The sequence below is a fragment of the Mixophyes fleayi genome, chromosome 1 (assembly GCF_038048845.1).
Source record: "Mixophyes fleayi isolate aMixFle1 chromosome 1, aMixFle1.hap1, whole genome shotgun sequence".
Lineage (NCBI taxonomy): Eukaryota > Metazoa > Chordata > Amphibia > Anura > Limnodynastidae > Mixophyes > Mixophyes fleayi.
The window spans coordinates 395,602,077-395,623,321 of NC_134402.1; the positions used below are offsets into that span (position 1 = coordinate 395,602,077).

Here is a 21,245-nt window from a genome sequence, read left to right on the forward strand (position 1 = left end):
CAGGTCCCGGCGCCCTAGGCAATTGCCTAACCTTGCCTAATGGGAGCGCCGGGCCTGTATATTGGGAAATGGAATATATTGACAATCAGGGGCGCACAGAGGATTTTTAAGGGGGGATTTCCCCTCCACCGGGAAAAAAAACAAAACGAGAGAGCTGCCGCGGATGTGCAGCAGCTCCGTTTAGGCAGCACTGTACTATATAGCAGCTGCGGCGCTGTCAAAGAAGCGTCCGCGGCGGTGCTGCTTTGACAGCGACGTGGCTGCTATATAGTACAGTGCCAATATGTAGGGCACTTCTTTAACGGAGGGGAGGGGTTTCTGGAGACCCAGAAACCCCCCCTGCGTGCACCCCATACAATATATTTTAAAAACAGCAACAGTAGGCAGAAGTGCCCAGACCAGGATTGTGATAGATGTGCACTTCTTTGTGCATCAAGTGCAAAGCAAAACTGGTGAGCAACTGCGAATCAACTAACTGCACATTTTAACCTATGGTGTGAGCAGCCAGTTTGATAAAAAAAAATACCTGATAAGAACCCCACAGAACAGGATATAATAGTGGATTTGCAGTGCCTAAACAGCTCAAAACACCTGCCAATATGTTTACAAATTTGGTGGTGTAAAGACCACAGGCAATAGACTACCGAGCAGTGGAGGAAGGTGATCTAATCACTTCGATCATCCTTCACCAAGTACTTGACAAACTGATGTGACAGCAACCTGAAAAACTCTCCCATCCTCAGTGCTTATTTACTACGGTGACGGGTTCTCATGGTTCCATAATGTGGCACATTTTTGTCTTGTGGTTTGTTCCCTTAGAAGACTCCTCATTTGGTGATCTCTGCTGTCGCACATGAGGAATAAGTGTCCTGGCTGTGTTTCCAATAGGAACATGATCATAAAGAAAAACACCAGGTAGACAAGTACTCCAAGCTGGCAGATAACCACAAGAGTGCCCACTCAACACAAAGGCAGCCAGCCACAAGTGGCTGCTTCAATACTGGTGGCTGATAATACTTATGTGCTACAGGAATCGCACACATCTTCCCCACCACCAGCTGCGTATGTTATTCTGCTACCTTGTGTATAAAGTGTTCCCCACACCTCTTAGATTGTAAGCTCATTTGGACAGGGACATCTTTTGCTATTGCTTCATACCATTGTATATAATTTGTGTGTGTTATATGTCAGCACTTTGTAAATAAATAACAAGGTAAGTCAATGCTAATCGCTACTTAATTGTATTAAGTGATCATCTTTACTCCATGTTGCAGTATTTTGTTACTGATGGGGGGTGGTGCCTCCCAGGATGACAATGCCCCCATTCACAGAGCCCAATGGTTTGATGAGCATGACCCTGATGTTATCCATATACCATGACCATCTGCAGATATTACCCATTTGAGCGCTTATGGGATATTCTGGAATGAAGCCTGACACAGTATTTCCCAAGACCATTAAACACACACACACACACACACACACACACACACACTTGGGGTGTTGTAAAATGAAACTGCACATAAAATGGAAATGATCATTTGTTTAAAGGCTAAATCTGTGTGTGTGTGTGTGTGTGTGTGTGTGTGTGTGTGTGTGTGTGTGTGTGTGTGTGTGTGTGTGTGTGTACGTACATACATACAGATACTTGCTTCACTAACTGGTAGATCATTTCCATACACTGTTCATTAATCACTTAATTATAGGTTTCATATTCAAGCAGTCGATTTGAAACAAATTAATTCTGGCATCTGCAAGCAGTTTCAGAGATTTGCTAAATGAGCTCAAATAGAGCTATTTTGCTTTGCAGCAGAATAACCACTGTTTGATTGGTGAGCCAGTAATGAAAAAGGGGGAAGGTGTGCTATCATGCCTGGTCCTCATTATATCAGCTTTGTGCATTCAAACCCTGCATGGACCATTAACACTGCACAAAATGAACAAATACAAGCTCTCAAGGAAGAAAGGGAAACCATATACAAGTAGACATAAAAATATTACATCAGAAAGGGGAAATCTCCATCCAAATGTAGAATGCATAGGCAGAACTGGACTTTTTTCTTCTTTCTTTTTGACAGGTGAACAAAGGAGAGACGGAATCTTGGTGATCACTTATCTCTAAGATGCGGGTGCAGTGCACACAGCCACTTATACAGACAGCATATATTTGCAGGATAGGGGAAAGGTGGGACTGTCACTGCTCTGTCATTTGCTGTGTAAATACCCTTGTCTCCTTTAGAAAGACTCATGTGCACTGCACCAGAGCCTCTCCATACAGATCAATGGTTTCTCTTTGAGATTCCATCTCTCACATTCACCTGTCAAAAATGGAGCGAAGAAGAAGCGGAAAGAATTAACACCTATGTGAACAGGGGTTTTCTCCAGTGATCATTTTTAATACCACTCAATATTGGCGGAACTGTCTTCAATTGTGGGACCTGAAAAGTGTGTACTGCTTCCCCTGAACGGCGGCTTGGTTGGATGGATCGTAGACAAGGCTTGTTTTGTTCTAAATGTGCTTTTCCCAATGTTGTGAGGTGTGCCTTAAGAACTTGTAGTCCAGCCTAAATCCATTTTGGAGGGTTAGCCAACAGTATTTTTTCTGGTAATTACTTAGTCACAACAAATTTACCTTGTAACTTTATTGGCACATTATTTGTGATCGTCAGGAAAATTGCACACTTCAAGGTATATACAGCACTACACCAACATGATATGACCACTGGGCATTAAATGCAACACTAAGAGGGGGAAATGAATTTAGCACGAGGTGCTGCGGAATATCGCCTCGATGTTTGAATGGGCATATTGCCATCTATTATGGTAAATAATCTCTGTTCATTTTCTGGGCACCTCTATGGGACATGAGAAAATATGAGCGAAGATTTCACTGCCAACATCGATTCAGTGTAGAGACATCGCATTGAATTGAATCTCCCACTCAATTTACCTGTCCAGTAAAGCATACTTTCTACAGCATTAAGGACTGTGAATCAAAATCTAGTATGCAGAAAAAATTGATAAAGTCAATTTGGTAAATATAATGAATAGGTCAAGTTAAAAGTGTGTCTGTAGAGGTGGCACTGGTAGAGATGATTGAGACCATAATTTTGTCATGAATGGCAACATTAAACTCTTTGAAGACTGACGTAATCAAAAACTAACAGAGAAAATTAGAATGATCATTATGTTATACCTCTAACTTCAGTTTAGTATAGTTTATTGGTCAGTCACATGCAACTTATTAAAAGACTGCAAAATACCATTGAGACATCCATATGGGTGCTATGATATAACCTTGTCTGGCTGCGAATCTCTGCTATAAAACATAAGTAATATGTGGTGTAATTTTAATTTACGGAGGTGCCTATCGTGTTCGAGAACAGGAAGCAAGATGATCAGGCTAACTAAACATACTGGATACCATATCAGTTATTGTCACTTGTCATAGGATGACCCCCGCTTCCCAAATCATCCTAAGACTGTGGCATGTAACAGCATAGACAGTGGGGTCATTACTAACTCGTTCTGTTGCTAAAGAATTGAAGAGGCTTCATTAGTCTCCACAAGGACACACATCCAATGAGAATAGTCACTGATCTTTTGATAATGGACGTCCTTATTAAGCTTTCTGGATGTCTGATGATGAGTCCTTAATGGCAGAAAAGAAATTAAGTCCCAGGTGGCAGATCAGAGTTATACACTTGGCTTGTTAAGGGACTCTCTCTGTTCTGTAACGTTAGCAATACAGATTGCTAATGTGTTATAGTCTAATAAGTGTTCTAGTATTACCTCACATTTAATGCATTACGTCATCCATATGGTATCTGGGAATGAAGTAGTTGAACAAGAGTATATGACAGTTTTAGCTACTTTGTATATATAAATGCATATGTTGGATGATGTCATTATGCCAGACTCTCAATTTAAATCAGATTTTCTTTAGATGTTTATATAACTGAACAATTGCATAATAGGAAAACATATATTAAGTTATTACACTGTATTAATGGAACATGGTCAAACAGGCTGTATTTACCCTGTAGATCCAAAGTAGAACTTTCCAAGGACAGAAGAGAAATAGCTCATTATGACTTTACCTACTTAAAGTGGACCAATCAGTCCACATTTATGTTAAGATTAAATCAACTACTGAATTACACTGTTTAAAAAAAAAATAAAAAAATGAACTGTTATTTACCCAGTAGATCCTTATTGTTGCGCCATTTTGTGTTGTATTTGCATAACAGATAAGACAATGGGCTAGATTTACTAAACTGCGGGTTTGGAAAAGTGGAGATGTTGCCTATAGCAACCAATCAGATTGTACCTATTATTTAGTACATTCTGCAAAATGACAGCTAGAATCTGATTGGTTGCTATAGGCAAAATCTCCACTTTTTCAAACCCGCCGTTTAGTAAATATACCCCAATGACTTTTCTATACAGCCAGCTCTATTAGTGTGCACTGCGCTCATTAAGGCTACTGTTTAAATGGCCATGTCAATCACCCCGTGCGTACCATGTGCCCTTTCTGACCCTTCAATGTAAAATCGGGCTGTCACAAGTTTGGTATACTTGCAAACATTTTACATTCATTTCCAAGGACACTGTAGTATTTGGCAGGTGAATGTGGCTCAGCGTTACTGAGCTAATTATGATATATGATATAATTTGTCTAAAAATACCTGTGTTTAATGAATGGTACTGTAAAAAGCCAGAGCATAAGATTAAATAAAGTAAATGGCCTCCAATATACAAAATAAGAGGTCTTACACAGTTGGTCAGGAAAGAAAAACAGACATTTACATAGACAACATTTTCCAGGGACACATCTTGAAAACCTGAGACTGTCCTTGGACATTAGTGATGTTGGTGACTACGGCTGATGAGACCTGACTGCAATTTCTCACAAAAGAAATAAAATATTTATTGAGGATATTTTTGCAGCCTTATAACTTTAGTAACCATTTTATTTTAAGATATTTGTATTTTGGGTCTTGATGCTGACAGCTACAGGGACAAAATAGGTGCACAATAAAATATTTTTGGGGAAAATGCTAACACTGGATCAGTAGAAACTTGATTGACTGCGAAGAAATAAAAAGTTAACTTTTTTTGTATGTAGAAAAACATCCCACTGAAACCTCCTCCATTAAGGTATGAGAGGTGAGGAGCTCACTGCAGAAATGCCCAGTCAGGAGATGTCACTTTTTGGCCCCTATGCATTTCTATTTGTTAAAGTATCCAGTATAATAGACAATACAACCTCCCTTGTCAACACATGTCACATAACTACTGCTACAAAGTAACAATAATGTAAACACGTTGGACGCTTCATATAAAGGGGCATTTGTCACCAGAAATCTTCCCATCACTACTCTGAACATTTTCTAACATTTAGGTGCTTGTATTAGCTGCCTGTGGCCTAAATCCTGCTGTTTCAAGCTGACATACACATGGACAGACAGACCTGTACAGAAGTGCATGAGCTAAAGAATATATTAGATGCTCTGACCCCTATAAATATGTGTTTCCGATGGAGCAATGGGGGGCACACACAGCAGTTTCAGCAGCAGAATATGGTGGCATATAACATCACATGAGGGCACATGGTATCACCATGAGTGGAACACTGCATCACTGGTCCATATTTGGGGGAGTGCTCGACGTTGCAGCTCAAGCCTCTCTAAAGGCCGGACAGGCCCAGAAGAGGTGCCAGCACTGCTACTCTGAGCATGGGCCAGTCTGGTGCACGCGTAATAACGCCCTAATCTTATCATCATCATCAGTTATTTATATAGCACCACTAATTGCACAGCACTGTACAGAGAACTCATTCACATCAGTCCCTGCCTCATTGTGGCTTAAAGTCTAAATTCCCTAACATACACACAGACAGACACACACAGACTATGGTCAATTTGTTAGCAGCCAATTAACCTACCAGTATGTTTTTGGAGTGTGGAAGGAAACCCACGCAAACACGGGGAGAACATACAAACTCCACACAGATAAGGGCATGATCGGGAATTGAACTCATGACCCCAGTGCTGTGAGGCAGAAGTGCTAACCACTTAGCCACCGTGCTGATAACAGAGTGGGGGCCACCCTCGGTAGGATCATCTGGAATTACCGGCCTACCCTCTCCTCCGGGCCCCGAAGCAGCTGCAGCCCCAGCACTGCCTGGTTCCATCACTAGGTATCATAGCAAAGTACATAGTATTAAAACTAAGAAAGAGTAAAACAACGTTGGTTACTCTGGCATTGGAATTGTATAGAAACCAATTTATACCACAAAATATTTGCCCTTGACAACATAATTGTAAAAATACAAACAAGATGATTTAAATGAGATTAGTACGAAACACAAAATGTCTAGTATTCATATATTGTTCATTGATAAAATAATATTATTCTTATGTAAATTTCCATTAAACACTGAACGGTCATATATATGAGTACACAAATGCTTTGCAATAGTTTTAGTTATACCAATTTTTAGATAGTTCCACATGCTAGAAGATAACATTGAAATACAAATTCATTTCTTTCTCCTTTATGTAGTGTGCAGTCTGATGGCTAAATTAGTGTCTAATACACTTGTAATATTTATAGTGCCAACACTTAGTTAAGCAACCTTTATGTAAGATTTATGTTGATTTTTTTCATTTCTCATTTAATGGCGAATTATAAGGACCATGTTTCATAAAGATAATTCTCCATTTAAATTCATCAGGCCATTAAATATTAAAATGATGTTTCTTATGCAGTCTAGAACAAATTTTTCCAGCTTCAGCGATTATTTGCACTCATAAAAATTAGGCCTGATTAATAAAATTTAAATGCTTGATTAAGTTGACATTTTCATGTTTCACATCTGATTTATGAAAATTATTCAGTGTATGCGACTCCAGATTATAGTTGCTGCACAATGGTTCCACCTTTTCCTGTGCTGTAAATCGATAGATAAGTTTGTATATACAAGGGAGTGATCTGGTTGCCAGATATCATTAGGCTCACTCAACAGTCTGTGAGACTTAGTAACAAGCAAGTAATCTTTGCCATGTAATAGAACACAGCATTAGCACTTATCAGGTTATGATCTAAAACGACTGTTGTAAAATATTGTTGGGTCATTTTTGTTTTAAATAAAAAAAAAACTGCATTACAAAATATGTTAGATAAGTCTATAATAAATATTTAAAAAAAAGAGGTCTGGGTTTAAAAAAATTAAAAAAGATAAACCACACCAAGGATATATTTGGAGCAAAATATGGGGAGGGAAAGAATAAACACTGCACGGGGTCTGCAGCCCCGTAAAATCAATAATATATATAGCACAACACAACGCAGTGGAATATTAATTCCCCCAAAAAAAGACTGGAATTGCAATGTGATTGGATTAAAACAAATTTATTAAAACAAAATTACATTGATATTAAAACATTCCCCAATAGGCATGTAAAACCAAGTAGGTCCCAATCCAGAAAAAATATCACAAATAGGTGCACCTATATAGATAATAACAAATTTATTTTTGGTATTTGAATCTGATAGTTATTGTTCTGTTTGGGCTATACTTGCTAGAAGCACATAAAGTTGATATCCATGCATATAGTATGGTAGATAGTGGAATTGCAAATAACCGGAATGAGGAGAACCTCTACACAAATGTCTCTATAATTTGTAACCATGTATATAGCTGGGAGCGGAAGGACTGTCGGCTTCGCTTTCACAATAATATGTTTCCACAGTGATGTGCTAGCACATATATTCGGAGTGGCGGACCATTAGGCGTAGTGTAATATTCATAGTCGGGATAAAGCTCCTCTATATCTAGGGCATAAATTCATGCTTACCTGAAGTAGAAATCTCTATTGAAACACCCGCTCTAAAATTCTTCTTTCTCCCGCAAGTATACTCCGGGTGCTGATGAAAATCTTCCTCCACAGTTAGGTGTTACAGATTCAGTTCCCATCCAAAGCAATAAGCTGTGAGTTCCCGTAAGGCCGATAAATGCCCAGATGATATAAATGGAATGGATTCTCAGCTGTAACGGAATGGGCTTCAGGTTCCTAGGTACGAGACTTGCAGGATAAAGTCTCCTCATACAATTCCGGTGATTAGATTTGTAAGCTTCACAATGATACTCGCATGCACTTTGAGGGTTTCTACTATTCTCCAAATAGTAAATGACACCGTCTTACGCGTTTCGTTGTATACTACAACTTCCTAATTTGCACATAAGTTAAATGCTGGCTGTTTTTTCATGTAGCACACAAATACTTGAAAAATGTATTTTTACACTGAAATTTAAAGTTGATCTAGGACATGCCCTAGCCCAACTATTAATCTGCCCCACATTTTAAATTTACCTCCCCCTCCAATGCAACATGGTTTTGCCAAGGTGCAAAGTCACTCTTTTTTTATGCTTTGCTCTCCTTAATGACTCAGGCCCTTTATGTTAAAATCCTGAAGTCAGGTAACAGTGGAAGATCCAACTTATAGGTGGCATTCAATGCATTGCACCATAGCTGTGAAGATGTTTACCACACCTAACTTTAGAAGCGAAGAATAAAACAATGGTGATGTGGAACATTTGCTGTGTTGTGTTAATGTACAATAGTATCTTTGTATCTCCCTGAATTTTCCTTTGACCCAGGTTCCTAGTTATGTGCCCCCTTCTTTGGCTCCAGTGCTCTCTGTTTAAAGAAAAGTAATACAAGCTAAAAAGTAAGTTTAAAATAAATGCACTCTCAAAGAAAATCTCTTGATGCACATAAAGATAGACAGAAAGATGGCAGAAAGATACTTGTTAGATACACTCTTCCCTATTTTATGACTGCAGCAGTCCTTTGGAGAGAAAGAACGATGTTGGATGCACAGTTAAGCTGATCCAGTCCGGACAGCATGCCAGGTTTTTCAAACAACAAATGGTAAGGTCCAAAAGTTTTTACTCTAATCACCTTTATTACAGGGAAGGGGTAATTTGGACACAGGAGATGTGAGGGACACAGAGCGGATAACCTTGCATCATATATTTTGTATTATATAAAATTGTCTTAAAAGCATCTAAAATTAATTTTACACCATCAAAATCCATAAATCTTCTGGGGGCTGAGGCAGCTCCTGGCCATTCAGTTAAAATTTCCATACTAGCACTTTTAAATTCCCACTTTGACCACTGATAAAGGGTGCAGGAAAAATGTTTTCATCTTATTTCCCTGGGGTCATAAAAAGACATTAGTTCAAAACAGAGTCATAGCTGCAAACCTAGTTTAGCCTCAGATACAGAGCTCTACTCTTGTATCTCCATATTCTAAAATAATAGGAAACCTTCAAACTGAATAATTTGTACAAGCAAAAAATGCAAAATAGCACAATACCAAAGTAGCAGTGATGATACATGTAGTTCCATACCAGAAATGACTTAAAGTTCATAAGACTGCAGACATTCTGTTCTACCTCCCTAGCTGGAGATAATCTGCAGGGCTGCTCCAAGCACTCTCTGCATGGGTTACAAGATCTTTACCCATTGCCTATCAATTTGCTTGTTATATTAGTTCTGACAGGAACCTAGCTAAAAATATAAAACCAATCACGACAGGGTCAGTCAAACCTCTTTCCAGACAGACAGCATTAGATATAAATTGGATACTAGAATAATTTGCAGCCTAGTGGAGGGGATATTATATACATTGTAACAGGAAACAAAAAGAATACAATTTTATTACATTTTACCTTTTTTTTTGGAGAACACCTAATAAAGTATACCTTTCGGATACATACAAGTATTCCCTCCTGTCTGCTTGAGAATTTGGGGCCCACTAAAATTTTAATTACTATTAGTGATATTCATAAAAACAGGTTTATTATTGAATTACCATCAGCCCCCGTTGATTGATGCAGAAAATAGATAATGTGCTGCCTGAAAGTTTTTCCCTTGCACTGGAGACTTTTACTGAAGCCAATGTACTTTATAAATAAATAGTGGTCTCTGGGATAATGGGTGGATTACTGTATGCGTATAGTAAAGCAGCTGTGGTTAATGGGCAATGTGCAGGTGAGGGGAGGGGACATGAGGGCTTATTCCCTGAATCAGACCCTTTCAGATCTGTACTGAAAATGTTTGTGTATTACAGATTATGGGCCTGATCCATTAGGGCACACATTCCGAGTGCCACCCGTGCACACCCGTATTTAAGTGTTGCGTATGGCCGAATCCATCAAAGCACGGATCTTGAGATCTCTGATGAATTTGGGTGCAGGGCTGTTCTTTACAACACAGGACGCTACAGGTACGTACGTGTCTGTCAGCGCATGCAGAGCCAGAGGATTAGGCAGCATTACAACCACCTGACCCCCCAGCTCTAATACGATGTAAAATATAGATTTTTGTTTAGAAAAAAAAAAAGATTGCCTCCCGCCTAATGCTGGTTTCCGTGAAATTTGGGTGAAAAAAATGCATGGGGTCCCTTTGATTATACAAAAACTAGCACTAGGCCAACCAGCCAGGGTTGGTGGTACTATAGCAGGGGGTCCCCCTGCCTTAATGGCAAACCAACCCCAGGCTGCTCAGCATGGGGCTGAATTCCCTAGGAAGTGGGCTCCACAAAAAAATTGTGTGGGCCCCCCCTCTAGGGAGATCCAGCCCCGTTCTGAAAGCACTAGGTATATTCCGACACCAGTGGCATGGTGGATGTAGGGTAATGTAGGAAAAGAAAAGAAAGAAAAAGTATAAAACACCATTTTACTTTGTGGAACTACAAGTCCCAGCCAGACCGGGCTGCCATTAACAGTCTGGGCATGCTGGTGCTTGTAGAACTACAAGCACCAGCATACCCATGGCAGGCAGGGAATGCTGGCACTTGGAGAACCAGACGCAAGGTCTATTTATACAGTAGGGGGGTTCCGCACATTTTTCCCTCTGATCCTGTAACAACCAGCAGTAGATTGGCAGCATTAGTGTTAACAGCATTAGGAGGGGGGGAACCCATGGTTTTTCTTTCCTTTTTTAAAAATGTCTATTTTTTCCACTGTTTAGAGCCGGCCCAGCTTAGACTAGCCCCAGAGCTGGAAGTGAAGACATACGCATATTTACATTACCTCGTCCTCTCACAGATGACCTGTAATGATCCACTGCCTGACGATAAGAGGAAAACATAGATGGAATTTCTTGTAAGTAAATTAAGTAAGGGAACATATACATCAGAAGCTCTGTCCTGGATACTACTTCTGGACCATTACCCTTTTAATTAACCAAATAAAAACACAAAACATCCACAGACTCTAAGATTTCCTTTTCTTCAAATTGCTGTTTCTGATCATTCAAGACAGGTGGTTTCAGGAATGTTCTCTTGAACGAAAAGCATTTGAACACCAAAAGTTTATGAAAAGAGACATGGAAGAATATAGGTATTATAAGGTCAACCATTCACACGATCGACAGTATTGCTAGGTGGACAATTCAAACTCAGACAGTATTATTAGGTAGAAAATTCAAATTTAGACAGTATTATATGGTTCAGGTTATGGATAAGATTAGGTATAGGGTTAGGGTTAGGGATGTTATTGTTGACCTTATAATACTGTCTAAATTTAAATTGTCCACCTACTAATACTGTCTACATTTGAATTGTTGACATAATAATTAGAGATGCTCAGGCTCGGTTTTCTCAAAACTGAGCCCATCCGAACTTAGAGGATGCAAGTAGGCACGTGAGCCGGCTCATTACTTTTGCGCGTCCTCGGATCTGAATCAAGGCAAAACATCATTGTTGCGTTGTCGGATCTCGCAGGTTTTGGATTCCATAAGTACCTCCCTCCCCAGGTGATCCAACACCACTGCTCACACAGAAACAGACATAGCAGTTTTCTTGTCACTCTCCATTCTCCAGTGACATTGCTCAGTGCCATTGCTCACACAGAAACAGGAGGAGTAGCAGTGTTCTTGTCAGTCTCCAGTGACATTGCTCAGTGCCATTGCTCATACAGAAACAGGAGGAGAAGCAGTGTTCTTGTGATTGGAAATTAATGTTATTGAGGTTAATAATAATGTAGGGATAAAAAAAGAGCCAAATTATATGATTTTAGCACAAAAATATTGTGATTTTAGAAAAAAAATAGGGATCCAAAACCAAAACCAAAACACGCGAGGGTGGTTTTGCCAAAACCAAAACACGAAGTTAATCCACATCCAAAACCAAAACACAGGGGTCAGTAAACATCTCTACTAATAATGCTATCTACATTTCAATTATTGACCTGTCGATCATGTGAATTGCTGACCTCACAATACTGTCGATGTCATTACTCTCAACTTTCCAACCCTGTTTATATTATGGTGTTGACCATATAAATGTCAATCATGTAACTGTTGAACATATGTATTGCACCCTGTAGGAGGGCATCACTAGTTTCCTTGCAGATGTCTTGTAAATTGGAGATGGAGATATCAACAGCAAGAACTCCTGAAGATGTGATAATTAGAAGTGGGAATTTAAACTATTATATACGTAGATGAATATGATTATTTTGTGCAAATTCTTCCTAAGGGAGCAAATCTCCCTGATGTGAACATAAGTCCTATGGTAGTGTTCAAGGACCTGATTAAACCTCTTTGTCTGTTAATATAAGAATATATGGACGGTATGCAGAATAGAATTTACTTTAATATCAGTAAGCCCCCTGAATCTTGGAATCTACAGATATCCTTCAGCAATCATATTCGATGGGTTGTGGTGGGTTAAAGATTGTTAGAACTTTCTTAGGGTAGATAATGACAGGGCAGATAATAACACAGATAGATAAATAATAACAAAATCAATAAAGGTAGTCCCAAAATATCTTAATGAAATGTTGCAGGACTGCAGGGGCACTGCTAAGCCAAAACTGTAAGAAACTTTTTAGCCTTTTTGGAACCACCTAGGTTTTGGCATTTACATATTTAGGGGACATAGACTGACAAAATGGCCCATGGCATCATGCAAAGACCAACAGATTGAGAGATAAAATTCCCCCTGCATATTGTTCTCTAAATGAGCAACTTGGAGCGTTTGGAGATAAACTGTAAGACTACATTTTTAAATGTGTCACCTTTCGCAGAAGTATTCCCTGAGACTAATAATAACTTTATGACAAAGGGATAAGAGGTCATCAAAGGATGCTGGAACATCTCAACCTGCCAAATCATTCTTAATCTTGCCTCAGATATCTTGCAAGAAGGTGGATACCAATACTCACTCTTCCAGCTGAGCTCAAAAACTAACATATGAAAATAAATGGCATATTAAGTAATAGTCATGGTGCCCTGTCGTAAGCGTAGCAGACTGTGGAAACAGAGGAGACCTGACCTGACCAGACTTGTCAAGCTCTTTCTTAATGGATGACACAGATACAGCCAGTACCACCTTGGCACACTCTTAGGTGAGGTTTCCAGTCTGGAGATCAAACTCAACTGCACACTGGTTCAGTAAACCTTTACGGCTCTAAGGAGCCCCGTCATAACTACAATGCCTGTGGCAAGCAAGGCCAAAAGCAAATGCATGCTGGTGGACAGTACATGTAGAAATTGAATGATGTAGTCCTGATCCATAATACCCAAAATTAGTAAGCAGGATCCATGGCCTGAAATAACTGTCACAGACTGTGGCTGATAATGCTGACTGTGAGTGTGCTGCTAGTTGGTGACACTGGCTAAACTGGGTAGTGCAGTCTTCCCCATTGACCATCAGGCAAAGATTTTGGGCTCCCTGGTAAGACACATCTTCTCCCACAGGTCATGGGGATCGCTCATTATGCAGCAGCCAATATAGGACAGACCGGGAGACTAAAGGCTAGAGGTCAAGATGGACAGAACAGGTGCAAGGTAGGAAAATAAGGCAAAGGTGACAAGTCGACTGGAATAGATGGAGAGGCAGGTTGGTAATGGAAGATCAGACAGTCATCAAGCACGGTGGCTTAGTGGTTAGCACTTTTGCCTTACAGCACTGGGGTCATGAGTTCAATTCCCGACCATGGCCTTATCTGTGTGGAGTTTGTATGTTCTTCCCGTGTTTGCGTCGGTTTCCACCGGGCTCTCTGGTTTCCTCCCACACTCCAAAAACATACTAGTAGGTTAATTGGCTGCTATCAAAATTGACCCTAGTCTGTGTGTGTGTGTGTTTGTGTGTATGTAAGGGAATTTAGACTGTAAGCCCCAATGGGGCAGGGACTGATATGAATGAGTTCTCTGTACAGCGCTGCGGAATCAGTGGTGCTATGTAAATAAATGGTGATGATGATGATGATGATAGTCTGGAACATGCCAAGTCAGTAACATATAGCCAAATATACAAATAGATAGCTGGACATACTTCAGTACCTGAGCACTGAATACCTGTCACCAAGTTACTGCAGTGTGCACTGAGCTGTCCTATTAAATCTGGTGCCTGCTAAATCCTTGTCTGAGGAACGAAGAGGATAGAGAAGGCCACGGTGCACACTGACACAACTGCCAAAACAGGGGACAAGGATGGTCCCATAAGTAACGCAGCCAAGAACAGCTTCAAGACTTCAATATGTTATTTGCATCAATTAGTGCACAACACTGTATGTCATCATAAGCCTTTAGAGCGAAAAGGCAGTAACGTAGACTACTTTGAGTTAAGGGCAGCTACTATAACTCTCTGCTATATGCTCATATCTAATAAAATCTCTAACACTGCTGCAATCAGACCATAGCAAGAACTATCTTAGACTGTTATCCACTTTATGCCTGTGGCTAGCAAACTGAACATCCAGCAAATATATTAAGATATCTCTATTTTTGGCATTGTACAATACTCCTCTGCGGTATCATGATGCTACTGCAAATAATTAAAATATGTGCCTAGACTGAGGATTGACTTAAAAATATGTGCTAGCAGCAGATGACAGCTATATGTGTCTATATAAATGCTGGTTCATTTTATTTTTAAAGCAACTTTTAACAGACATTCAGTCATATTTATACACAAATGACTCCTTTTGTATCAATGTATTATCAAAAACACATTAGTTTCTTCTGGACATATATGACATCTAGAAATATATTTACTTAACTATTTATAATTCTAAAATACATGTATTTTAAACCTACCCTGCCACTGATAATTAAACAATATTTTGATTTATTTATATTTTTTCTCCATTTTACCTCCACACTCATATACCAGTAGGTCAACAAAGTCATTTGAGGACTAATTTAGTTGACGATGACCACCCACAAAAACTGCATTTCTGAAAATCTTTTGTGATATGCCTAGCAAAGCTATTACAGTGTTAAGGTTGGACTACCAAATATGACAAAAATTACCATCTACATATCCAAAGAAGATTGCATGATAATTCAAGCAGAAATAAAGTAATTATGCTGAATGTAATATATATACAGTGCAGCAATTTATACATGGGCTCATTAAATGTTAATTGAACATTTTGCTTCTGTATGAAGAATTTTGCAATACTGAGCTTACTTAAAGTTTTTGGACAATTCAGGCTATTTAGGCAGCAGCTTCTGCCATTAAATCCTTTACCGTTTCAATCCCAACACCAGACCCACCGTTACCAGTATTCAGCTGCAATGGAGAGAGCTCTCAATGTCAACAGTTTTGCTTTGTGCAGTCATCCAGTGCTGTGTATGCACTGGATATGGCCAACACACATCACCATCCAAGTTACAGAGATAGCTATGTGCCGGCTCTCCACAGTAAATCAGATACTAGACCATATAGAGTAGGCCACCACTTTAAATCTCATAGGGGGGCTCTTAGGCTTCTGCATTTACCTTATTATAGGTAGTAATACTAATGATAGTCCAGACAAGATAATTAAAAAAATGCGAAATTGTAGATCCTAATAGCATTGACAGACATAAAGCAGGGTCCATTATAAGAACTACTATCTGGAGAAAGATGGCACGTTTTTGAGGAAATATGTCAGTAGTAGCTGTCTACACCAACGAAGAGCAGGGTCAGGAGATAATACGCCTTCATATATAAAAAACATAACATGCAGAAATACATGATCTTCACGGTCTGTTGTGAATCTGTCGTTTGCCATTCTAGAGCTCACTGCATTGGAGGATGACTACTTGATTGCCTGCAGAAATGTCTTAGTGTTATGCAGTTTTGTTTAATATCACTCATAAGCTTCAAATGCCCAACTATCATTGGACTTTTTTTTTATGATTGGAAGCCTCCAAATCCCTCTTGTCAAGTTGCATAGCAAAGTCTGGTGTGTGCTGGTGTTTTATGCAAATGTGACAATGAAACTCACAACTCACCTTCTATGCAAAAAGTTGAGTAAATTATTTTAAGTAAAGATTGAATACACTCAAAGTCCTAACAACACAAGTCACCTTGTTTAGCAAAGGCGCAGGCTGATGTCAGGTGCTGGAATGCAGCCATAACATTTAGTTTCTCTAGTTTTTGAATCATTGTCTCTATCTTACAAAAGATACCCTCTCTAAGCTTGCATGGCTGAACAACAGCTAGAATTGTCTTTGTTATTGGAGGAGGACTGGAAGGAAACGATTTGCTCTGATTTCTCAACTGTCATTTAATCTTCAGACAAGTTAATTTAAATCCACTTTCTCAACAGACCATACTATACCTCAAGCCGTTCTACCAACATTGAATAGACTGCTTGGACAACTTAGCCTAGATGGGCTAGAAGGTAAACATATCAGTCAAAACTTACTGAAAATATTAAGAAGCTCACACATACCTCCCACAGTCCCTGATTTGGACCCAAAATTTTCTGTCCCTTTTTCCTTATATATTGTACCTCTTTGCGTTCTGTTTACAACTATATGGATAAATTACTTGATTGGAACCCAGAAGTATGAAATAATAAATTGTAATAATAATAATAAAGTATGTCAGACTTCAAAACAGTTTTAGTGATTTGTGATGTCTGTCACTATAGACCGTATGTTTGGTTTTCATTTATGTTAAGAGTTTTAAAGTTTTAACCAAAAGTAGTTCTTCTCACAAGTTTGTGAATGGAAATTATTATTATTATTATTTTGTTTATAACAAATCTCCAATGTCACTCTGGCCATTCTGAGAAAGTTATAAGGTGTGACTGGCATATCTGTTCCTTCTGTCATATTGTGCTCCTTGTAGTCCCATTGCCTAAGTTACCCATCATTATGCCTTGCTGGTCACACACCTGTCAGGACATGTTCATGTTTATGTTTAATTGTGCACAGTGTATCTCATGACGTCCAGGCACAATCGCTGACATCACATGTTCTAGGTATATAAGGTATGCACAGTTTATTTCTTAATAATTGATATTGCCATTCTGACTACCTGCTACTAACCTTGGCTTGCTTTGATCATGATTATTTGCTAGTGACCATAACCATGGCTCACTGACTACACTACTGTCATGTGCTGCATGTCCTGTCCCTCCCCATGTCCCTGACTTCATTCTGTGTCCTGATTACTTTATTGCATTTTTTTTGCTCCTTGTCCGTTGTCACCCAGTGGGCCTAACCTGGGGCCCTCAAGCTGTGGGCATCCTATGATAAATACCATTACTTATCTGCTAGGGTCCCTGGTTTATACCAAAGTGCATGCTAGACTATGTGCTCCATTTAGGGCAGTGGAAACTACTAGTGGCAAAGTAAACTCACATATGGCTGTTGTTACAAGGACGTATGCTCATATAGAAAACACAGTGGCACACTCGGTCTCCCTCTTGATGTTGGATGCACTTTCCCCCCAGATGGAAGAAAATGCCCACTTGGGATATAATACTGGTTGGTGGTTTATTGAATTTATAGAGCCGTTTCTTTGTAACGTATGTATATGGAGGTTCTTAATTATTGGGCGAAAATTGGATAATGTTCTCAGAGTATGGCAAGAATTAGAAGATGATAAGTATGACTCACCATATCCTGGGTCTTGTTATCTTTCCCTGATATGATTAACAAATAGTTCCAAGTCAATAATAGCAGCAATGCAAGTGGGATCATATACATCTCAAAATTCCAGACCACAAGAAGAAAGATCTGTGGATATAAAAGTACACGGCGTCATGGAATAAAGCTTTATCTTGCAAATAGAATATATTTACTGTGAATAATAAATAAAGTTAGGACCATCAGAAGATATATAGGTAAGGTACAGTGCTCCTAACATATCAAAGTGAATAAATACCAATAGTCATTTGCTTTAACATTATGCAGTTATAACTTTTAACCCATTTACTGCAATACAATGTATATACAGGTTAATTTAAAGCACTTATTTGACAGTAGCTGACTAAACGTAATCTTGGTCCTTAAGCGTGTGACATTTACACTCACATTTATTTACACTTAAAGCATTAAAGTCAATATTTGTGCTTAAATAGTGCATAGACTAGACATTTCTCAAGTAAGTAAGTAATAATGTAATATTAATGTAATAATGTAATGTAATAATAGTATCCCGGTGTTTTGACTTGTAATTAGACTGCATCTGTTGCTTTAACAGTGTGCCTCATCCCTTGTTATGTTAGGTTCTAGTGATGTGATATAGTTACCTCCACTAAGAATTATTTTACAGAAAGGTAGCAATGCAATTTACTGGCATCTGATTCCATATACAATAAACATGCAAATTACACAATAACAAGCAAGTCAGACCATGACAGTGAATGAAAAGAAAAATAATTAACGATCTACTGTACATCATTTCATACAAAGTATTTTTTTTAAATGTAAACATAAAACATTCCAGAGCCAATAAAACAAAATGTAACACTTCAAAAAATAATTATACAAATGATCAGTATGCACAGGGTTAATGCAAAAATTATTCCAACTAAGGAGGTCAACATTTTGGGGGTACCTAAAACACTGAATGAGGGACACCAGGTCACCAATTTATGGCCTTTATAGAGATAGGAGTAAATCCAGTTTCAAGGTACAATTTTGCACCTTGGCAAAACCATGTTGCAGTGCAGGGGTGGGGGTAAATTTAAAATGCCCAGACAGATTCAAAATTGGAAAAGGAAGTGTCCTACCTCAATTATTAATCAATGTTAATATAAAATTGCCCAGTATTGTGTGCTGAATGAAAAGCAGTCAGTATTTTTCCTGCATGCAAAATTGCAACACACTAGTATTTCTTGGACATGTGCATGGGGCTACATGGTGGCTAAGTATTAGCACTTCTGCCTTACAGCACTGGGGTCATGAGTTCAATTTCCAACCATGGCCTTATCTGTGAGGAGTTTTTATGTTCTCCCCGTGTTTGTGTGGGTTTCTTCCAGGTGCTCCGGCTTCCTCCCACGCTCCAAAAACATACTGGTAGGTTAATTGGCTGCTAACAAATTGACCCTAGTCTGTCTGTGTGTGTGTGTGTGAGTGTGTGTGTTAGGGAATTTAGACTGTAAGCTCCAACAGAGCAGGGACTGATGTGAATGAGTTCTCTGTACAGCGCTGCGGAATCAGTGGCACTATATAAATAAATGGTGATGATGATGATGTCACCATCAGAAAATGCCCAGAGGAAGCATACATTCTACATCTTGCTATAGAAGTACAGACACTTTTATTGGCAACTCTTAATGAATGATACAAAGTGATTTTTTCATACATTTTTTTCAACTTGCATTAATGTAGCCAAAAGTCAGGAAATTTCTGAAAATATAAGCAGAATATTGACACCTTCTGTATTTATAGAATATACTAATTATTATACAATTATTGTATTGATAATAAAAATATATTTTTATTTTCCAGTAGTTCATAATGGCCCTCATTCCACCCTTGAGACAATGCTACTTTTTCTTTAACTGTAAAATTATTGATAGCATAGCAGCAGCAATGTGCAAGGAATTACAATGAGGTCACCATGAATTCAAGAACAGTTCAACCTATTTATATTACTGATTAACACTGAATCATTATTTAATACCAAAGACCTTCATCTCACTGGTGTAACAATGTCAGACGAACCAGCGGATGATGCAAATGTCAAATCCCGTAGAGCATGCCTGAAGGTCCTTTTGTTGAAAATCAAAAGTGATTAGGGAAAATTCTCATGCTGCGGCTAACAGTAAACATACATAAGAAAAAAAATAAAGAAATTGCTTTTAGCAGAGCCGCGTAGAATAATAATGATACCAGTGATCACAGCATTTAAAAGCAAGTCATCAAGTATTTCACTGCAGAACGAATCCTGCAGGGCATTCAGACGCTGCAATGAGGAAAAAGGAGATACAAATCCCCAAGGTAATGGACTGATTAAGCAATGATTACACAGAGACTACAGCAAGGTGAAAAAAGGTGCTTAATAGGAGTTCATTATTGGGAGTAACCAACTACTTTGTTATGAATACATTTCAACTAATTACATTTTGATGTTAAATGTGCAAAAAGAAACTATTTTGACCTGAATTTTATACAGAGTTAGAGTTTATGTTAAGCTGGTCACACGGCACAAGCGGTAGGATGTGGCCGTATTGGAAAGGTCCGCGGGTTAGTGCTCAGGTCAAGCACAAAGATCATGTGGGAGTCACATGGAAGTGTTGGCTGCACAGTCTGACAGTAGTCAACTATCATATGCATTTATGAGCATGTCCAAAACTCCAGGTGCTGAAGTCATTTTGGACCAACATGCGGTGATATCAGGAAAATTGTCTGACATTTGTTGTATAGTTAGGGGTATATTTACTAAACTGCGGGTTTGAAAAAGTGGAGATGTTGCATTTGGAACCAATCAGATTCCATCTGTCATTTTGTAGTATGTACTAAATAAATGACAGCTAGAATCTGGTTGCTATAGGCAACATCTTCACTTTTTCAACCCCGCAGTTTAGTAAATATAACCCTTGGTGTTCACTAGAGATTTGAGGATTATTTTTGTAAAGGATATGCAGGTAAGATGGAGCTTGACCTTCAATTCCCCTATGCTAAACAGGCAAGCTAATAAACCTCTGATTGCAATTTTATAATAAGTAATGTTTCAGTATAACATATCTACAATATAATTGTGTCCTCTCTCTTAAGCACCTACACTGTGAGACCGATCACATGTTCCTCTCCTGATACTGCAAATGTAACTGAACAAACGAATCTGGTTGTGCATCTCACAACCCAGGCTGAAAGTAGGGGCTGTGTGACTCGACTACGGAGGGTCGGCATGTGAACCAATAATAAGCGACAAACACAGGATCGCAGCTTTCTATTGGTCCTCCTGCACACGATCATCTAAGCTGCCATT

General features: G+C 38.9%; 1 protein-coding gene across 5 annotated transcripts in view; it reads right to left on the reverse strand.

The window, feature by feature from the left end:
- The window catches only part of MCTP1 (multiple C2 and transmembrane domain containing 1), a 663,759-nt gene that overhangs the window by 98,310 nt on the left and 544,204 nt on the right, over positions 1 to 21,245 (reverse strand). For all 5 annotated transcript variants that reach the window (XM_075181055.1, XM_075181045.1, XM_075181079.1 and 2 more), the window contains one exon: positions 17,924 to 18,043. In XM_075181055.1, coding sequence (XP_075037156.1) covers positions 17,924 to 18,043 — 120 coding nt within the window. The remainder of the gene's footprint in view (positions 1 to 17,923; positions 18,044 to 21,245) is intronic.